Source organism: Brassica napus, chromosome A6 (genome assembly GCF_020379485.1).
Source record: "Brassica napus cultivar Da-Ae chromosome A6, Da-Ae, whole genome shotgun sequence".
Classification (NCBI taxonomy): Eukaryota; Viridiplantae; Streptophyta; class Magnoliopsida; order Brassicales; family Brassicaceae; genus Brassica; species Brassica napus.
In genome coordinates this window covers 3,795,298-3,810,744 of record NC_063439.1, presented here as the reverse complement: position 1 = coordinate 3,810,744, position 15,447 = coordinate 3,795,298, and the positions used below count along the sequence as shown (strand labels likewise).

The 15,447-nt window shown below is 39.6% G+C and overlaps 3 protein-coding genes across 3 annotated transcripts; 2 read left to right on the top strand and 1 right to left on the bottom strand.

Moving 5' to 3' along the window:
* Nucleotides 1-117: 117 nt before the first annotated feature.
* LOC106346230 (rhamnogalacturonate lyase B-like) lies at nucleotides 118-4,001 on the top strand. The gene is made up of 15 exons (XM_013785496.3): nucleotides 118-306; nucleotides 856-944; nucleotides 1,025-1,146; nucleotides 1,227-1,277; nucleotides 1,382-1,501; nucleotides 1,593-1,712; nucleotides 1,783-1,924; nucleotides 2,060-2,230; nucleotides 2,327-2,482; nucleotides 2,582-2,688; nucleotides 2,779-2,869; nucleotides 2,939-3,080; nucleotides 3,152-3,308; nucleotides 3,394-3,634; nucleotides 3,708-4,001. The coding sequence occupies exons 1-15, from the start codon at nucleotides 234-236 to the stop codon at nucleotides 3,939-3,941; spliced, it is 2,016 nt and encodes a 671-aa protein (XP_013640950.1). The 5' UTR covers nucleotides 118-233; the 3' UTR covers nucleotides 3,942-4,001.
* LOC106346231 (pentatricopeptide repeat-containing protein At1g09900) lies at nucleotides 3,980-6,007 on the bottom strand. The gene has a single exon (XM_013785497.3). It carries the CDS (start codon nucleotides 5,868-5,870, stop codon nucleotides 4,089-4,091), a length of 1,782 nt encoding a protein of 593 aa, XP_013640951.2. The 5' UTR covers nucleotides 5,871-6,007; the 3' UTR covers nucleotides 3,980-4,088.
* Nucleotides 6,008-6,321: 314 nt separating this feature from the next.
* LOC106346233 (probable rhamnogalacturonate lyase B) lies at nucleotides 6,322-14,409 on the top strand. Its single transcript, XM_013785499.3, has 14 exons — nucleotides 6,322-6,450; nucleotides 6,577-6,698; nucleotides 6,803-6,853; nucleotides 6,941-7,060; nucleotides 7,148-7,267; nucleotides 7,348-7,489; nucleotides 7,559-7,732; nucleotides 7,817-7,975; nucleotides 8,072-8,178; nucleotides 8,336-8,426; nucleotides 8,520-8,661; nucleotides 8,764-8,920; nucleotides 13,680-13,796; nucleotides 13,882-14,409. The coding sequence occupies exons 1-14, from the start codon at nucleotides 6,409-6,411 to the stop codon at nucleotides 14,237-14,239; spliced, it is 1,902 nt and encodes a 633-aa protein (XP_013640953.1). The 5' UTR covers nucleotides 6,322-6,408; the 3' UTR covers nucleotides 14,240-14,409.
* Nucleotides 14,410-15,447: the final 1,038 nt, after the last annotated feature.

The following is a 15,447-nucleotide window of genomic DNA, read 5'->3' as shown; positions in this document are numbered from 1 at the left end:
CCATGTCCGGTCTGAAGAAATTGAACCGGAAGTATAATTGAATTTGATTTTGTTACCGAGATTCCGATAAAACCGGAAGTGATACACTCGAGCGTTATAACGAAACGCTCAGACAAACGCTGACGCAACTGAAACAAAAGACACACATGCGCTTTGGTTTGATCAAACACTAAAGCAGTCTCTCTGTAGATCGGTAACACGTTTACACTTGTGAGCGATAGGCTTCGGTAGTGATGAAGAAACTCGCTGATCGGCTCTTGCATCGTTTAACCAACCATGAAACCGCTTCCAACGCCGACCACCACTGTATTACTCCCTCCTCCCTTCTCTGCTAATGGCTTCTCTATGTTTTAACCTCGCTTACAAAAGAACTGTTTTGACTCTGTTCAACAAAATTGCGACTGAAAATTTTGTATTTTTAGCCTAGACGATGAAGAAACAAGTTTATTTTGATGTCTTCTTTATGGTTGTTTTGTCCCTTTACTTTAGTTCCTAATGACATTCTAAACTGTTTTTCCTTCTCCTTTTATCAAATTTGATTCCTTTCTTTGTAGAAAGGTTTCCCCTTTAGTGGCTATGCGTATGAATCCAGAAAGGCAGAGACTTTAAACGGTCGGAGGATTATAATTTATTGATAACAATATTTGGTATAGCATATAGTTTTAAAAAGACCAGTTCTAAAGATCCTATATTTATGGCCGCTACAAAAGCCTTATTTTTAGACAAAACACTTCTCTTCTTTGATCATCTCATGGTGTTGCCTTCTTCTTTGTAAAGAGGAGTGTAATTAATTTTTCTACAAGCCAAAAAAGCGTTTAGATTTTTGTTCTTACACTAATACTAAACTCTCAACAGGGACAGGTGAAGGTACAAGTAGTCTTAGACATAGACAGGATCGCAGGATGCCTCTTCAAGGTGTCCGGCTTCATATCAGTGACCGTTATGTAATACAACTTTCTCAGTCTGTTAATGTTTCCTTTTTTTATCTTTCTTTCATTACAAACTGAAGACAAACATGTTTTAGGTTGTGATGGACAATGGAATCCTCCAAGTTACACTTTCGAATCCAGGTGGTATCATCACCGGGATAAATTATAACGGTGTTGACAATGTGCTCGAAGTTCGTAACAAGGAGACCAATAGAGGGTATGTATGTATGACTCATGTTTGATAGTTTTATACTGTTTTCTTCGATGGAGAAGTCAAGTTTTTATCTGGATGTATAGGTACTGGGACCTGCACTGGAATGAACCAGGAGGCAAGGGAATATTTGATGTGTATGTCCTCTATGCATTTACCCTTTAACATTCTTTAGCATTAGAAGCAAATGCACCTTAAAATGTGTGTTGGTGAATCAAATCATTTGATTGTATCTATACAGCATCAGTGGAGAGAGTTTCAGGGTGATAGTTGAGTCTGAAGAGCAGGTCGAGATCTCATTTCTAAGAACATGGAATCCATCCCTTGAGGGGAAGTACATTCCCTTGAATATCGACAAAAGGTCTATCTTCTTGCATTATGTATTTCCTTTGTGACGAGAAACAGAAGTAGAGTAGAGGCATTATTGACATGATGATGCTCTTGGCTTTCAGGTTTATAATGCTCCGTGGCTCTTCTGGAGTTTACTCATACGGCATTTATGAACACCTTAAAGAGTGGCCTGGGTTTGAACTTGGGGAAACAAGAATCGCCTTCAAGCTCAGAAAAGACAAGTAATATGAATTAATAGTTGTTTGATATCTCATATATATATTTATCTTCATTGGTGATTGTTTTATACAGATTCCATTACATGGCGGTGGCAGATGACAGGAAAAGGATAATGCCTTTTCCAGATGATCTATGCAAAGGAAGATGCCAAACTCTAGATTACCAGGAAGCTTCCTTGCTCACTGCTCCGTGTGATCCACACCTACAAGGCGAAGTATGAGTTCCGTAACACTGTTTCAATCATTTAGAAGTTAGAAGTACATTTTGAACTGTTTAGTCTCCTTTCTACTAAACATGAATCCGTATATTTATGCTTGTTTTGTGACATCATTATTCTTTTCTCTTACAGGTAGATGACAAGTATCAATACTCATGTGAGAATAAGGATCTGAGAGTACATGGATGGATATCCTTTGATCCGCCAGTAGGTTTCTGGCAAATTACGCCCAGTAATGAGTTTCGATCTGGTGGACCACTCAAACAAAACCTTACCTCACATGTTGGCCCAACCACTCTTGCAGTAAGTGTCCCCTATGACCAATGTGGTGACTGTTTCAATGTTGTAGTCAGAATATTAGCACACTCTTGATCTTGGTTTTCATTATGAATATTTTAGGTGTTTCATAGTACACACTATGCGGGAAAAACAATGATGCCTCGCTTTGAATGTGGTGAGCCTTGGAAGAAAGTCTATGGCCCTGTTTTCATTTACTTAAACTCCACAGCTAATAGAGATGAATCACTCTTCTTATGGGATGATGCTAAGATAAAGGTATGAGGGAAGCAACTCAGAATCTCATTTCCAAGCGTCGTTGAATACAAAAATAGATCTGTTATAGTGAAGGGTTCACTTATCTGAGTTGATCTGCAGATGATGGCTGAGGTTGAAAGGTGGCCTTATAGCTTTGTGGCTTCTGAGGACTATCCAAAGTCTGAAGAACGTGGCACGGCCCGTGGTAGATTACTTGTTTGCGATAGGTATTAGATACTTCCTTTATTTTGCATTGTTTCTGTTATTTATTTCTTACCGGTTTAACATTCCACTTTATCGCCTTGATTGTTGTATAGGTTCGTAAGCAATGATTTGATTTCAGCACAAGGTGCTTATGTGGGTCTGGCTCCACCTGGTGATGCTGGTTCCTGGCAAATAGAATGCAAGGTGATCTTCTTCCCTCAAACATTCTCAGTTATCAACATTCTCAATACCTTTTGGATGATATCTTACCAGGGATACCAATTTTGGGCGATAACAGATGAGGCTGGCTACTTTTCCATAGACAATGTGCGTCCTGGCGAGTACAATCTCTATGCATGGGTCCCTGGCTTTATTGGAGATTATCATAACAACATTGTTGTTTCTGTGACTTCAGGTAAGCTTGTTCTATCAAATACTATAATCTCCTATAATATCAGTCAATTCTTGATGGTCATAACAACACAGGGTGCAAGATTGAAATGGGTGATATCGTCTATGAACCTCCAAGAGATGGACCTACCTTGTGGGAGATCGGCATCCCTGACAGAAAAGCTTCGGAGTTCTTTATCCCAGATCCTGATCCCACACTTGTTAACAGAGTTTTAGTCCATCCTCAAGACAGGTTTTATGAGCTACACTTATGTGAACCTTACTGCTTGAATGTGCAATTAGCCTAACTAAAGGCGGGTTTGGTTTGATTTTACCAGGTTTAGGCAATATGGTTTGTGGAAGAGATACACAGATTTGTATCCAAATGATGACCTTGTTTACACTATTGGTGTAAGTGATTATCGTAGAGACTGGTTCTTTGCTCATGTTCCTAGGAAGAAAGGAGATGTGTATGAAGGAACAACTTGGCAGATTCGGTTTAAACTAGAAAACGTTGATCAAAAGGCGAATTACAAACTGCGTGTTGCAATAGCATCTGCAACCTTAGCAGAGTTGCAGGTAAGAATGAAATTTTCACATGTCTACTTGAGATGCACAATTTTGTTTATTAAGATTTGTTCTATCTCTGCAGGTGAGAGTCAATGATGCTGACGCAACACGTCCTCTGTTCACAACCGGACTTATAGGGAGAGACAACTCGATTGCAAGGCACGGTGTCCACGGGGTTTACATGCTGTATACCGTTAACATACCGGGAAACCGGTTTGTGCAAGGGGATAACACAATCTTCCTGAAACAGCCAAGATGCAATGGTCCCTTTCAAGGGATTATGTATGACTACATTCGTCTTGAAGGCTCTCCTTAACAGTATGTGTTTGAATATATATAAATAAGACCAAAAGATAGTGGTAACAGCTGTTTCATATTTGATAAGCAAACTCCAAAAACCAAAATTCTGACAAATCAAAACTGAACCTAAGACATAACAAATAGAAAGGAACCAAGTGAAATGTTACTTACTGCTACATTTCCCTGCGACTTGCTCTGCTGAGCTTCTCTTCATGAGCCCCTTGTTACAAAGCTCATTGAGCAGCTCAAGAGCTTCCTTCGCCATACCTTCATAAGCTATGCCTTCTATCAGAATAGTGTACGATGTCTCAGTCGGTTTACACCCTCTGTTGATCATATAAACCAAGAAATCAATGGCCCGGTCCGTCTGCCTCGTCTTGCATAGCCCCAGCATTATAGAGTTAAAGGTAACCGCGTTCGGCCTAACGCCCATCCGCTCAAACTCATGGAAAAACTTGATAGCCTCATCTACTTTCCCTTCCCTGCTCAACCCCCCAACAAGAGAGGAGTAGGTGATGGTATCAGGCCTCAGATCCTTCGCACGCATCTCGTCCAGCAGCTTTATCGCCTTCCCCGTCTTCCCAGCTTTCGCAAGCCCATCAATAACAGTATTATAAGTGATCAGCACAGGCGAACAACCCTTGCTACTAAGCTGGTTAAGTATCTCAACGGCATCTTCAACCTTCCCATCTTTACACAAAGCCGTTAACATAGTGTTGTAAGTCACAATGTCCGGGTAACAGCCACGAGAGACCATCCTCTCCAGATACTCAATCGCCCTATCCATCTTCTTCTCCTTGCAGAACCCGTGGAGCAGCGGGTTGTAGCTCAAGGAGTTAGGCTGGCATCCATGCTTAGGCATCTTCTCCAAGATATCAATCGCCCTCCCAAGCAAGCCTTTCCTGCACAAGAAGTTAATCAAGATGTTGAAAGTGACAACACTCGGCGAAAAGCCTTTACGCAGCATATCAGCAAGAAGCTTCTCAGCATCCATCCACCTCCCCGTGCTGCACATACTCCTCAGGATAATGTTATGCGTAATCACATTCGGCTGGCAACCATAAGACGGCATATCGTTCAAGAACTTAATCGCTTCATCTAATCTCCCTTCTTTACAAATCCCATTCACCAAAACATTATAAGTCACAACGTCAGGGGTACACCCTTTAACCCTCATCTCATCCAAAAGCTTCATCGCCTCTCCCACACCGCTCTCTCTGCAAGTTGCTTCGATCAATATAGTATAAGTAATCACATCAGGATAACAATCTCTCTTCAGCTGCCTGTCGAGAACCTCCATGGCTTGCTTCAGCTTCCCGCTATCGCAAAGAGAACGCAAGATGGTGTTGTAAGTGACTACATCGGGAGAAACACTCATCCTATCGAGAAGAGACAAGGCGCTGTTGATCTCCCCGGCTCTGCAGTATCCACTAATCATCACGTTGTAAGTTATCACATCGGGGACAGCACCAGAGCCTTCAAGAATCTCCAGGATCTTAGCAGCTTTCTTGGTCTTCCCCATCCTGCAGAAGCCGCGGATCAGCGTCGTGCAAGGGATGATGTCGGGGACGTTCCCGTGGTAGACCATGTTCTCGAGGAACTTGAACCCTTCCTCGAGCTCGCCGGTTCTGACGAGCTGACGCAAATGGTTGTTGCTCTCTGCGTCTTCCAAGGCGAAAGAGGAGTTAGCGGAGCTGTAGTGGCCGTTACCGTTAACCCCAGAAGCTAAAGTTTCGAACTTTTGAGCTCTGCCGTTGAGACCAGAGGCTGCGGAGGCGAGAACAAGTCGGTTCCTTTTTCGTGACCCGAGAGAGAGTCTGGAGTTAATGTTACGAGAGGTACGACCGAGGACATCAAGCTTGCTGTTTGGTTTATGCTCGCGATGGAATTGTTGAATCAAGGAGAAGCCTTCTTGTACGCTGCTTGTGGAGACCATCAAATCCATGGAGATAACGATATTAGCAAGTTCAGGACATAGATAAAGTAACTGAGTTTAGTTCGGACTGAGATAAGGTTTAGGGAGGAGGAGAGTGAGGATGGGGGAAGAAGAAGGAACAGAAGAGGCGGGTTTGGTTGAAGAAAGTGAGTGAAACCGAAAGTTTTTGGACTTTTGTGAATTTGGGCCTCATAGAGTTGGGCTTGGGCCTGGACTTTTGTGTCTTGTTAGTGAAGGTTAACCTAATGAAGCATACAAATATGGTATTGTTTTTAGAAGAGACGTAAGTGAAAGCTTTGAGACACACATACACGAATGTCACTATGATGATCATTGCGGCTATTTTAAGCGTTTTGTTGTAAACTAACCAAACTGTTTTGACGACGAAGTTAAGAGATTATCTCCACTATACCCAACTTGCTTTATCTCACGTTTAAGGCAACATAAGTTTCTAAATCCGATCCATATATATATGCACGTATACGTATAGGAAAGCATGTACATGTACTTTTAGCTTCAGACCAAAGCGGAGAAAGACATTTCGACAATGTCGTCTGTTAAACTGCAGTTGCAAGATAAGGGCAATCATGTTGGTTTACTTGAACTCTTCTCATGATCTTCTCTATGCGTTCATTTACCTGCAGATACTAAACAAGAGTGTAACGTTTTTGATGAAATATTTCTATATTGATGATGTATTAATGGCTCTGATCAGGTGGTGATGGATAATGGCATTGCTCGTGTTACATTATCAAAGCCTGATGGAATTGTTACAGGTATCGAGTATAATGGCATCGATAACTTGCTCGAGGTTCTTAATGAAGAATCCAACAGAGGGTAGTGTGCTATATATATATATGATCCTTTATGTTTGTAAGAATAGTTATTTGCATGCTTCTCTCTGTTTTCTCCTATGGATATAAAGACTATACATTCTTCAGGTATTGGGACCTCGTTTGGAGTGGACCAGGAACCGCTGGTACATTTGATGTGTAAGTCTTCTTCATAAGCTTACAAATTGAAGTTCAAAGAGGTTTCAAAGCAACCGTTAATTAATGACTATTTTCTTTTTGTAACAGTATAAAAGGAACAAAGTTTGAGGTAATAATGGAAACCGAAGAACAGATTGAGATCTCTTTCACAAGAAAATGGGACCCATCACAAGAAGGCAAAGCTGTCCCTTTGAACATTGACAAAAGGTCCTACTATATATCTTTGACATGCATGCATGAACTTCATATTCCAGTTTTTGTTCAGATTATGACCTGAAACCATTGTGGAAACAGATTTGTTATGCTTCGTGGGTCGTCAGGATTCTACACTTATGCCATCTACGAGCACTTGAAAGAGTGGCCTGCTTTCTCAATAGCTGAAACTAGAATTGCATTCAAGCTAAGAAAGGAGAAGTAAACTACGCATCACTCCTTCACATCCTAACACATCTTTGATCACTTAATTTTTTTATTAATATTATCTGAGGTTGTAGGTTTCACTATATGGCAATAACTGATGATAGGCAGAGGTTCATGCCATTGCCTGATGACCGGTTACCGGATAGAGGCCAAGCTCTGGCTTACCCTGAAGCTGTTCTACTTGTTAACCCTGTTGAGCCTCAGTTTAAAGGAGAGGTAAAGTACTAATTAAGAGAGGTTAACTTCTTTCTTGTACTAATTACTGGTACTTCTTTGGGGTTTTAGGTTGATGATAAGTACCAATATTCATGCGAAAACAAAGACATTACTGTCCATGGATGGATATGCACGGAGCAACCATCAGTTGGTTTCTGGCTCATAACTCCTAGCCATGAGTACCGAACTGGTGGACCTCAAAAACAGAACTTGACATCTCACGTTGGACCCACTGCTCTTGCTGTAAGAATACACATCTCTTCTGCTTTAACGTTTTTCTCTAAAATTTTTTATGAATGTCGTGTAACCTAGAGTGGGATCCTTCAGGTGTTTATGAGTGCACACTATACAGGGGAGGATTTAGTGCCAAAGTTCAGTGAAGGAGAGGCATGGAAGAAGGTGTTTGGACCGGTCTTTGTCTATTTAAACTCCTCTACTGATGATGATAATGACCCTCTTTGGCTCTGGCAAGATGCTAAATCTCAGGTCCTTCTTAATATATTGTTTTATATATACATAGCTAGAAGAACGAATATATCATTGTCTCCTCATTTCACATCTTGGTAAATTTGTATATCTCAGATGAATGTGGAAGTAGAAAGCTGGCCTTACAGTTTTCCAGCTTCTGATGATTATGTGAAAGCAGAGCAACGTGGTAATGTTGTTGGCAGACTTCTCGTTCAAGACAGGTAAACAAATTACAACAGAGAGCCCATTGTGATTTGCGTTTGCTTTTACCTCTAAATACTAATAAATTCGTGTTCAAGACAAGTCAACTTTACATGACAAGTACATGCATGTATCTAATCATCTGCAAGATGTCATTTGTTTAAAAATGTTTTGAAGGTACGTAGATAAAGATTTCATTGCAGCAAATAGAGGTTATGTTGGTTTGGCTCTGCCTGGAGCTGCTGGTTCATGGCAACGAGAATGCAAGGTGAACTTTAGTTTGAGTTTGGCCCCATGAAGAAATTAATGGAAATATTTAGAATTAATATGATTATATGCACATATAATTTAATTCATGCAGGACTATCAATTCTGGACAAGAACAGATGAAGAAGGATTCTTTTACATAAATGGAGTACGACCAGGCCAATACAATCTCTATGCATGGATTCCTGGTTTTATTGGCGACTATAAATACGATGACATCATCACCATCACTCCAGGTCCTCTCTCCTTCTTGCTCTCTATAAACTCCACAAACCATTTGTTTTGTATAATTAAACCCAATATACAATACTGTAATTAGTATCATTCATTATGTGCAGGTTGTTACATGTATATGGAAGATCTTGTATATCAGCCTCCAAGAAATGGAGCAACCTTGTGGGAAATTGGTTTTCCAGATCGATCAGCCGCAGAGTTTTATGCTCCTGATCCGAATCCAAAATATATCAACAAACTTTATCAAAATCACCCTGACAGGTTTTTTTTACACTCATACAAATATTATTACATTTTCTAGACTATTCCACTACAAGAAAACAGAGAGATTCTGATGGCCAAAATCGTCGGAAGTTCGTCGGAAAAGGCCTATTCCGACGCATTTCTGACGAAGGCGTTCGTCGGTATCATTTCGTCGGAAAAAAATAATTCGTCGGAATTTCGTCAGAACTTCCGACGACTTTCTGACGAATACCGAGAAATGACATTCTGACGAACTTCCGACAATATTCCGATGCGGACACACGAGACTAGAGTTCATCGGAAAAACTATATACCGACGGAGACGGATCCTCCGAAGATTCCGACGAACAAAGTTCTCGGTAAATACCGACGGAGTCTGATTCGTCGGTAAATACCGACGAATTATGATTCGTCGGAACATACCGACGAATGGTGAGTCGTCGGAATTTACCGACGAATCGTTATCCGTCGGTATTTACCGACGAGTCGTACTCCGTCGGTATTTACCGACGAATCAGACTCCGTCGGTATTTACCGAGAACTTAGTTCGTCGGAAAATGTCAATTTTAATAATACGAATTAATTTTGCATTTTTATATATATTTTTTATATGAAAAATTAAATAATAAATAAATAAAATCTGAAATTTAAAACTAATAATATTATAGAATTTAAATTCATACAAACCGAAATAGAAAAAAAACATTCAGAAAATTTAAAATTCATGCAAAACGAAAGAAAAAAACATTCAGACAGTTTTAAAAAGCTGAAAAAAACTAAGAACTCGAAGACATCAAACGATCTAGCTTCTGCATTATCTCGGCGTTGAACTTCTTCTGGGATGCCAGCTCAGCAAGGATAGTGGCATTCTCCGAACGGATAGTGGCATTCTCCGAAAGGATAGTGGTGTTCTGCTCCTCCAATGCCCCAATCCGTTCATCTTTGTCATGTAGCTCCTCGAGAATCATGGGATCGGCATACGGAGCTTGCGAAGAAGACGCCGGATACGAAGAAGCACGGCGGGCCAACCCAACTAAACGGCCTCCTTTCCTTTTAGGAACCGCCTACAAAAATATTTAAAGTTAGTAAATATAGACAAATTAGTAATCGACATTATAAAAAAAATATATTAATAAAAAAAATTACCTTTTCAACCATCTCATTTATTTGCAATAGGGACAAGTTGGTTGAAGCTCCCGTAGAATCGCCGTCATCAGAGAGAGGCTGAGATTGAGTTGCTATTTCAGCTTCCACCAAATCAACGACACCTTTGATCACGGGATCCTGAATTTGACCTGTCTTCTTGTTAGTGTGAGCCACCTTAATGAGTTGGAGACGATCAACGGGATTACCGTCATTTTCTTCGATCTAAAAAACCGCCATTATTAGCCAAGGAATATATAAAATATTTATTTAAAAAATATAAAGATAAATAATTAAAAAAAACTTACAAGTTCATCTTCCTTAGTAGACATAGAGCAAGCGCCGAGGTTGTGCACATACATACCTTTCCCGCCATTAATCTAACAATGTAAATGAAAAAATATTTTTACCTCTCATATTGTAGAACATCTTCACAGTTGGTGAGCAAATATGTTTGCAAATGAGCGTGCTCAGTGTCCGTAAGTCTGCGCTTCGTGAATTTTCCGCTAAGTCGTCCTATTTCCTTGAACATGCTTGGGACAGTAACATGATATGTTGCTCTCTCCCCTCTGTCATCATGCCGAGCAGGTCTTCGGTGTTTTGTATGCACTTCTGGTGGAAAATAATTTTCAGCAAAGATTGCAGTTTCTTCATTGATCACCTGTGCCACTATAGATCCTTCCACCCTGCTTTGATTTTTGACCATCTTCTTCAGATGATGCATATAACGCTCAAAAATATACATCCATCTGTACTGCACAGGACCACCAAGTTCCAATTCTCTTGCGAGATGAATAGCAAGATGTTCCATTACATCAAAGAATGATGGAGGAAATATCTTCTCAAGGTTGCACATGCTGACTGGTGCGTTTGTCTTCAAATTGTTAATACCCTCTTCAGTCACTACTCTGCTGCATAAGTCGCGGAAGAAAACACTTATCCCTGCAATTGCTTCATGAACATTACGTGGCAATAATGCTGAAAAAGCAAACGGGAGGAGGCGCTGCATAATTACATGACAATCATGACTCTTCAAGCCACTAAACTTTCCTTCGCTTCTATCAACGCAGTTCCCCAAATTTGATGCATATCCGTCAGGAAATTTCACTTTATCTGTAATCCAATCAAAGAACTCTTCTTTTCTAGCACCATCCAGCCGATAAATGGGAAAAGGGGCCGTACCGTTCTCATCAACGTGAAGTTCAGAACGATCACAGATATCGACTAAATCCAACCTTGACTTCAAATTATCCTTCGTTTTACCTTGGATGTTAAGGACTGTGTTCATCAGATTGTCGAAGAAGTTCTTCTCAATATGCATGACATCTAAATTATGCCGCAATAGATGAGTCTTCCAATATGGCAGATCCCAGAAAATACTCTTTTTGTGCCAGTTATGTAGCTCTCCAACCGCACTGACTCGAATGTTTTCATGTCCACCTACATCTGGCGTCCTTTCTGCATCAAAATCCCTAAACTGCTTCAACAAATTTTCCCCACTAACTTCCTCAGGTGGACCATCAAACACCTGCTTGTTCTTCGTAAACGAAGTCTTACTCCTGCGGTATGGATGATCAGGTGGAAGAAATCGTCTGTGACAGTCAAACCAACACGTTTTCCTTCCGTTCTTTAGTTGGAAAGCATCGGTGTCATCTTGACAATATGGACATGATAGCCTCCCATGTGTTGTCCATCCAGATAACATACCATATGCTGGAAAGTCACTTATTGTCCACATAAGTACTGCCCGCATCTGAAAGTTTTCTTTGCACGAAACATCGTATGTCTCAAAACCATGTGCCCATAGTTGTTGCAACTCATATATCAGTGGTTGAAGAAACACATCTAGTGATCTTTTAGGATGATCTGGACCGGGAACGAGAATTGAGAGAAACAAAAACTCTCGTCGCATGCACAAGCTCGGTGGTAAGTTGTACGGGGTCACGATAACTGGCCATAGAGAATACTGTCTTCCATGCTTTCCAAACGGGCTGAAACCATCAGTAGATAATCCAAGATAAACATTTCTTCTCTCTTCCGCAAATTCTGGATATGTTGACTGGAAATGTTTCCAAGCCTTCGCATCTGAAGGATGTCTAATCTCACCATTTGTGGAATGCTCTGCATGCCATCTCATTGCTTTTGCTGTGCGCTCACACTGATACAACCTCTTCAATCTTTCTGTCAAAGGCAAATACCACATTCTTTTGAACGGGATCGGAACTCTTCCCCTCGTCTCCTGATAACGAGGTTTCCCACAAAATTTGCATACATTTCGTGTCTCATCCGCTCTCCAGTAGATCATGCAGTTGTCAATACATACATCTATCACTTCGTACGGTAGTTGAAGACCGGCTACAAGTTTCTGAACCTCGTAGTATGAACCCGGTGCAAGGTTATCCTCAGGTAGAATACCTTTGACAAAATCAGTAATCGCATCCATGCATTCTTCAGCCAAATTATAGTCTGTCTTAATACCCATTAATCTAGTTGCAGATGATAAGACTGAATGACCATCTCTACAATTTTGATACAAAGGTTGTTTTCCTGCATCTAACATATCAAAAAATCTCCTAGATTCGGGATTTGGTTCTTCCCCTCTATAATGATCATGTACCATCTGCTCAGTACCTACACCATAATCTATATCCGTTCTAGGTTCTTCTAACCTAATATCAGGCTGAAGTTCACTAACAGGCTGAGGTTCGCTAGTACTACCATATTCATAACCAGTTTCCCCATGAAGGTACCAAACTTTATAATTACGTGAAAACCCTTTCATATACAAATGAGTCCAAACATCAAATTCTTTTATAACCTTATTATTATTGCAAGTAGAGCAGGGACATCTTAACATACCACTTTTTGCATCCGGTTGCTGTTGAACAAGCCTCATGAATTCTCCAATTCCTTGAACGTATTCTTCCGTAAGCAAATTAGTGTTGGGATCCAAATGAGGTTTATCCATCCACGAACGATAATAAGCTCCTGAAGACATGATTTTCACGGAATTGTTATGACTAAAGAGAAAGAAGAGAGAATGAGGTGTGAATGAGATGAATGAGGAGGGGTTGCATTTATAGGAAATTGCTTACGGACATCCGACGACTTTCCGACGGAATACCGACAGATATAAAGCATTCCGTCGGAATTCCGTCAGTATTTTCCAATCTCGAGCGGCTATAAAACGGTCATATTTATTTGTCGGCAACGGTCACTTGGTTCGTCGGAAATTCGTCGGAAAATACCGACGGAATACCGACGACCGTGACGGTTATATCTTTTCATCGGCATATCGTCGGAAATTTGACGGAATATTCCGACGACTTTTCGACGACTACAACGGTTATATTGTTTATCGGAATATCGTCGAAAAGTCGTCGGAATATTCCGACGACACTTGTTTTCTCGGAAATTCGTCGGAATTAGCCGACAGAATTCCGACGACTTCAGATTTTTTGTTTTCGTCGGAAATCGGTCAGAATTCCGTCCAAAGTGTCCGACGGCTGTGTCGTCCGTCGGAATCTCCGTCGGAATTCGGCGTGTTTTCTTGTAGTGTTCAAATCTTATAAAGTTTCTAGCTAGAGTTTCTACAAATAATTTCTTTTTAATTACTGATTTTAATATCTTGCAGGTTCAGACAATATGGATTATGGGAAAGATACGCAGAACTATACCCAGATAAAGACTTGGTATATGTTGTTGGCTCTAGCGACTATAGTAAAGACTGGTTTTATGCTCAAGTCACTAGGTTGTCCTCAGCATCTCTGTCATTTTTTATTTCTTGAATTTATTACGCTCTATTCTAAGCACATTGTTACGTTTTATTTTTGTAGAAAAAAGGATAGCAAAACATATCAAGGAACAACATGGCAAATCAAATTCGAACTCAAAAACATTGATAAGGATCACACATATACTTTACGAGTAGCCATCGCATCCGCTACTTTTGCCGAACTCCAAGTACGTGTAAATGATGCGAATGCAAGCCCGTTGTTCACGAGCGGATTGATCGGGAGAGACAACTCGATAGCAAGACATGGAATACATGGATTGTACTGGTTGTTCAACGTGGAAGTGGCTGGTTCAAAGCTTGTAGAAGGCGAGAATACATTGTTTCTCACGCAGCCAAGGTCCATAAGTCCTTTCCAAGGGATTATGTATGACTACATCCGATTCGAAGCTCCCAGCTAATCAAGTTTTCATGCAAGATACTTCACAAAACTTAAGCAATTTGATTCAAAAATGTTCGTTGATTGATTTGATTTTTTTTAATATGCGTCTGGAATCTTTTTTTTTAACACAATGAGTTTGAATTTCTTATTTTTCTACTTACGATAATTCTTGTTACTAAAGATGATAAACATGGCTTGGGTGGTATAACAATATTGGTAGTGCTTTTGATATAATTTTAAGAATCTCGCTAATTCACATAACATTGATGAGGTTCATATACAAGTTTAGTTTGACGAGAAGAAAAGAAAGTAATCTTGAAATTTTATTTTCTTCTATAAAAAGTCCGTAGACGAAATCAACCCATTTGGAAATACATCTTTCAGTTTTATGACATTCTCACATATAATGGATAACAGTGAAGATTGTAGTTGACACAAGAGACGAGAAAAAAAAAACACAGCAGAGAATCCAAGTAGTCCAGAGAAACTAAATCGTTAGGGTAGGTACGTACAATTATTTTATATTATTATCCTTTTTTTCTCATTTCCATGCTCTTTTTTTGAATATTTTTTCATTTTCATGATGAGAAAGAGTATCTAAGATTTGCAAATCGTTTTTTTGTTAAGTCTTTTTATGATTCAAAGCTATGTTAAATTTGTGTGGCTATTTTAAGTGTTTCCTCTCACTGACTCACATCGAATTTAGATGTGTTCATATATTTTATCAGAGATGAAATTATTGTCCATGCACTATGTTCTTGCATAAGAAAGAAAAACCATGTAGCATTTTCTTACAATCATATGATTATTTGCGAATCAAATGGTTGTACTCACTTTTCTGGAAACCAGCTTAGGTGGTTGTCTCGATAGAACTGCTAAAAAAGAAGAAGATGGTAACAGTCTGGGCAATATATCAGCACATGATGATACAAATACGATCCATAAGTTTTACATATCTGTTCTTTATAGTGGGATTTACCAACATTTAAACCGTTTTTAAAAACAAACTCTTACATCCATTTTAGTATTTATAGAATACATTCTTGGTTGTGTTGTATCTACAATGGAAAATAAAAATAGTTTTAGCCATAAAACTTAGTCAAAATAACATAATTATCACGATTTTGTGTCCATTTTGGTGAAATTTTATTTCTTTTATATCCATTTAAGATACTATTAATAGTGACATAAGTGGTACAATATCTTTATTTTCATTGATTAGTAAAT

Bases quoted from the DNA above. Each gene is read 5' to 3' on its own strand.
- LOC106346230 (XM_013785496.3), top strand. From the start codon at position 234: ATGAAGAAACTCGCTGATCGGCTCTTGCATCGTTTAACCAACCATGAA. The intron at 307-855 runs GTATTACTCCCT...AACTCTCAACAG, and splicing joins TTCCAACGCCGACCACCACT to GGACAGGTGAAGGTACAAGT. The intron at 2,483-2,581 runs GTATGAGGGAAG...GTTGATCTGCAG, and splicing joins GGGATGATGCTAAGATAAAG to ATGATGGCTGAGGTTGAAAG.
- LOC106346231 (XM_013785497.3), bottom strand. From the start codon at position 5,870: ATGGATTTGATGGTCTCCACAAGCAGCGTACAAGAAGGCTTCTCCTTG.
- LOC106346233 (XM_013785499.3), top strand. From the start codon at position 6,409: ATGTCGTCTGTTAAACTGCAGTTGCAAGATAAGGGCAATCAT. The intron at 6,451-6,576 runs GTTGGTTTACTT...GGCTCTGATCAG, and splicing joins TGCAAGATAAGGGCAATCAT to GTGGTGATGGATAATGGCAT. The intron at 6,699-6,802 runs GTAGTGTGCTAT...TACATTCTTCAG, and splicing joins AATGAAGAATCCAACAGAGG to GTATTGGGACCTCGTTTGGA.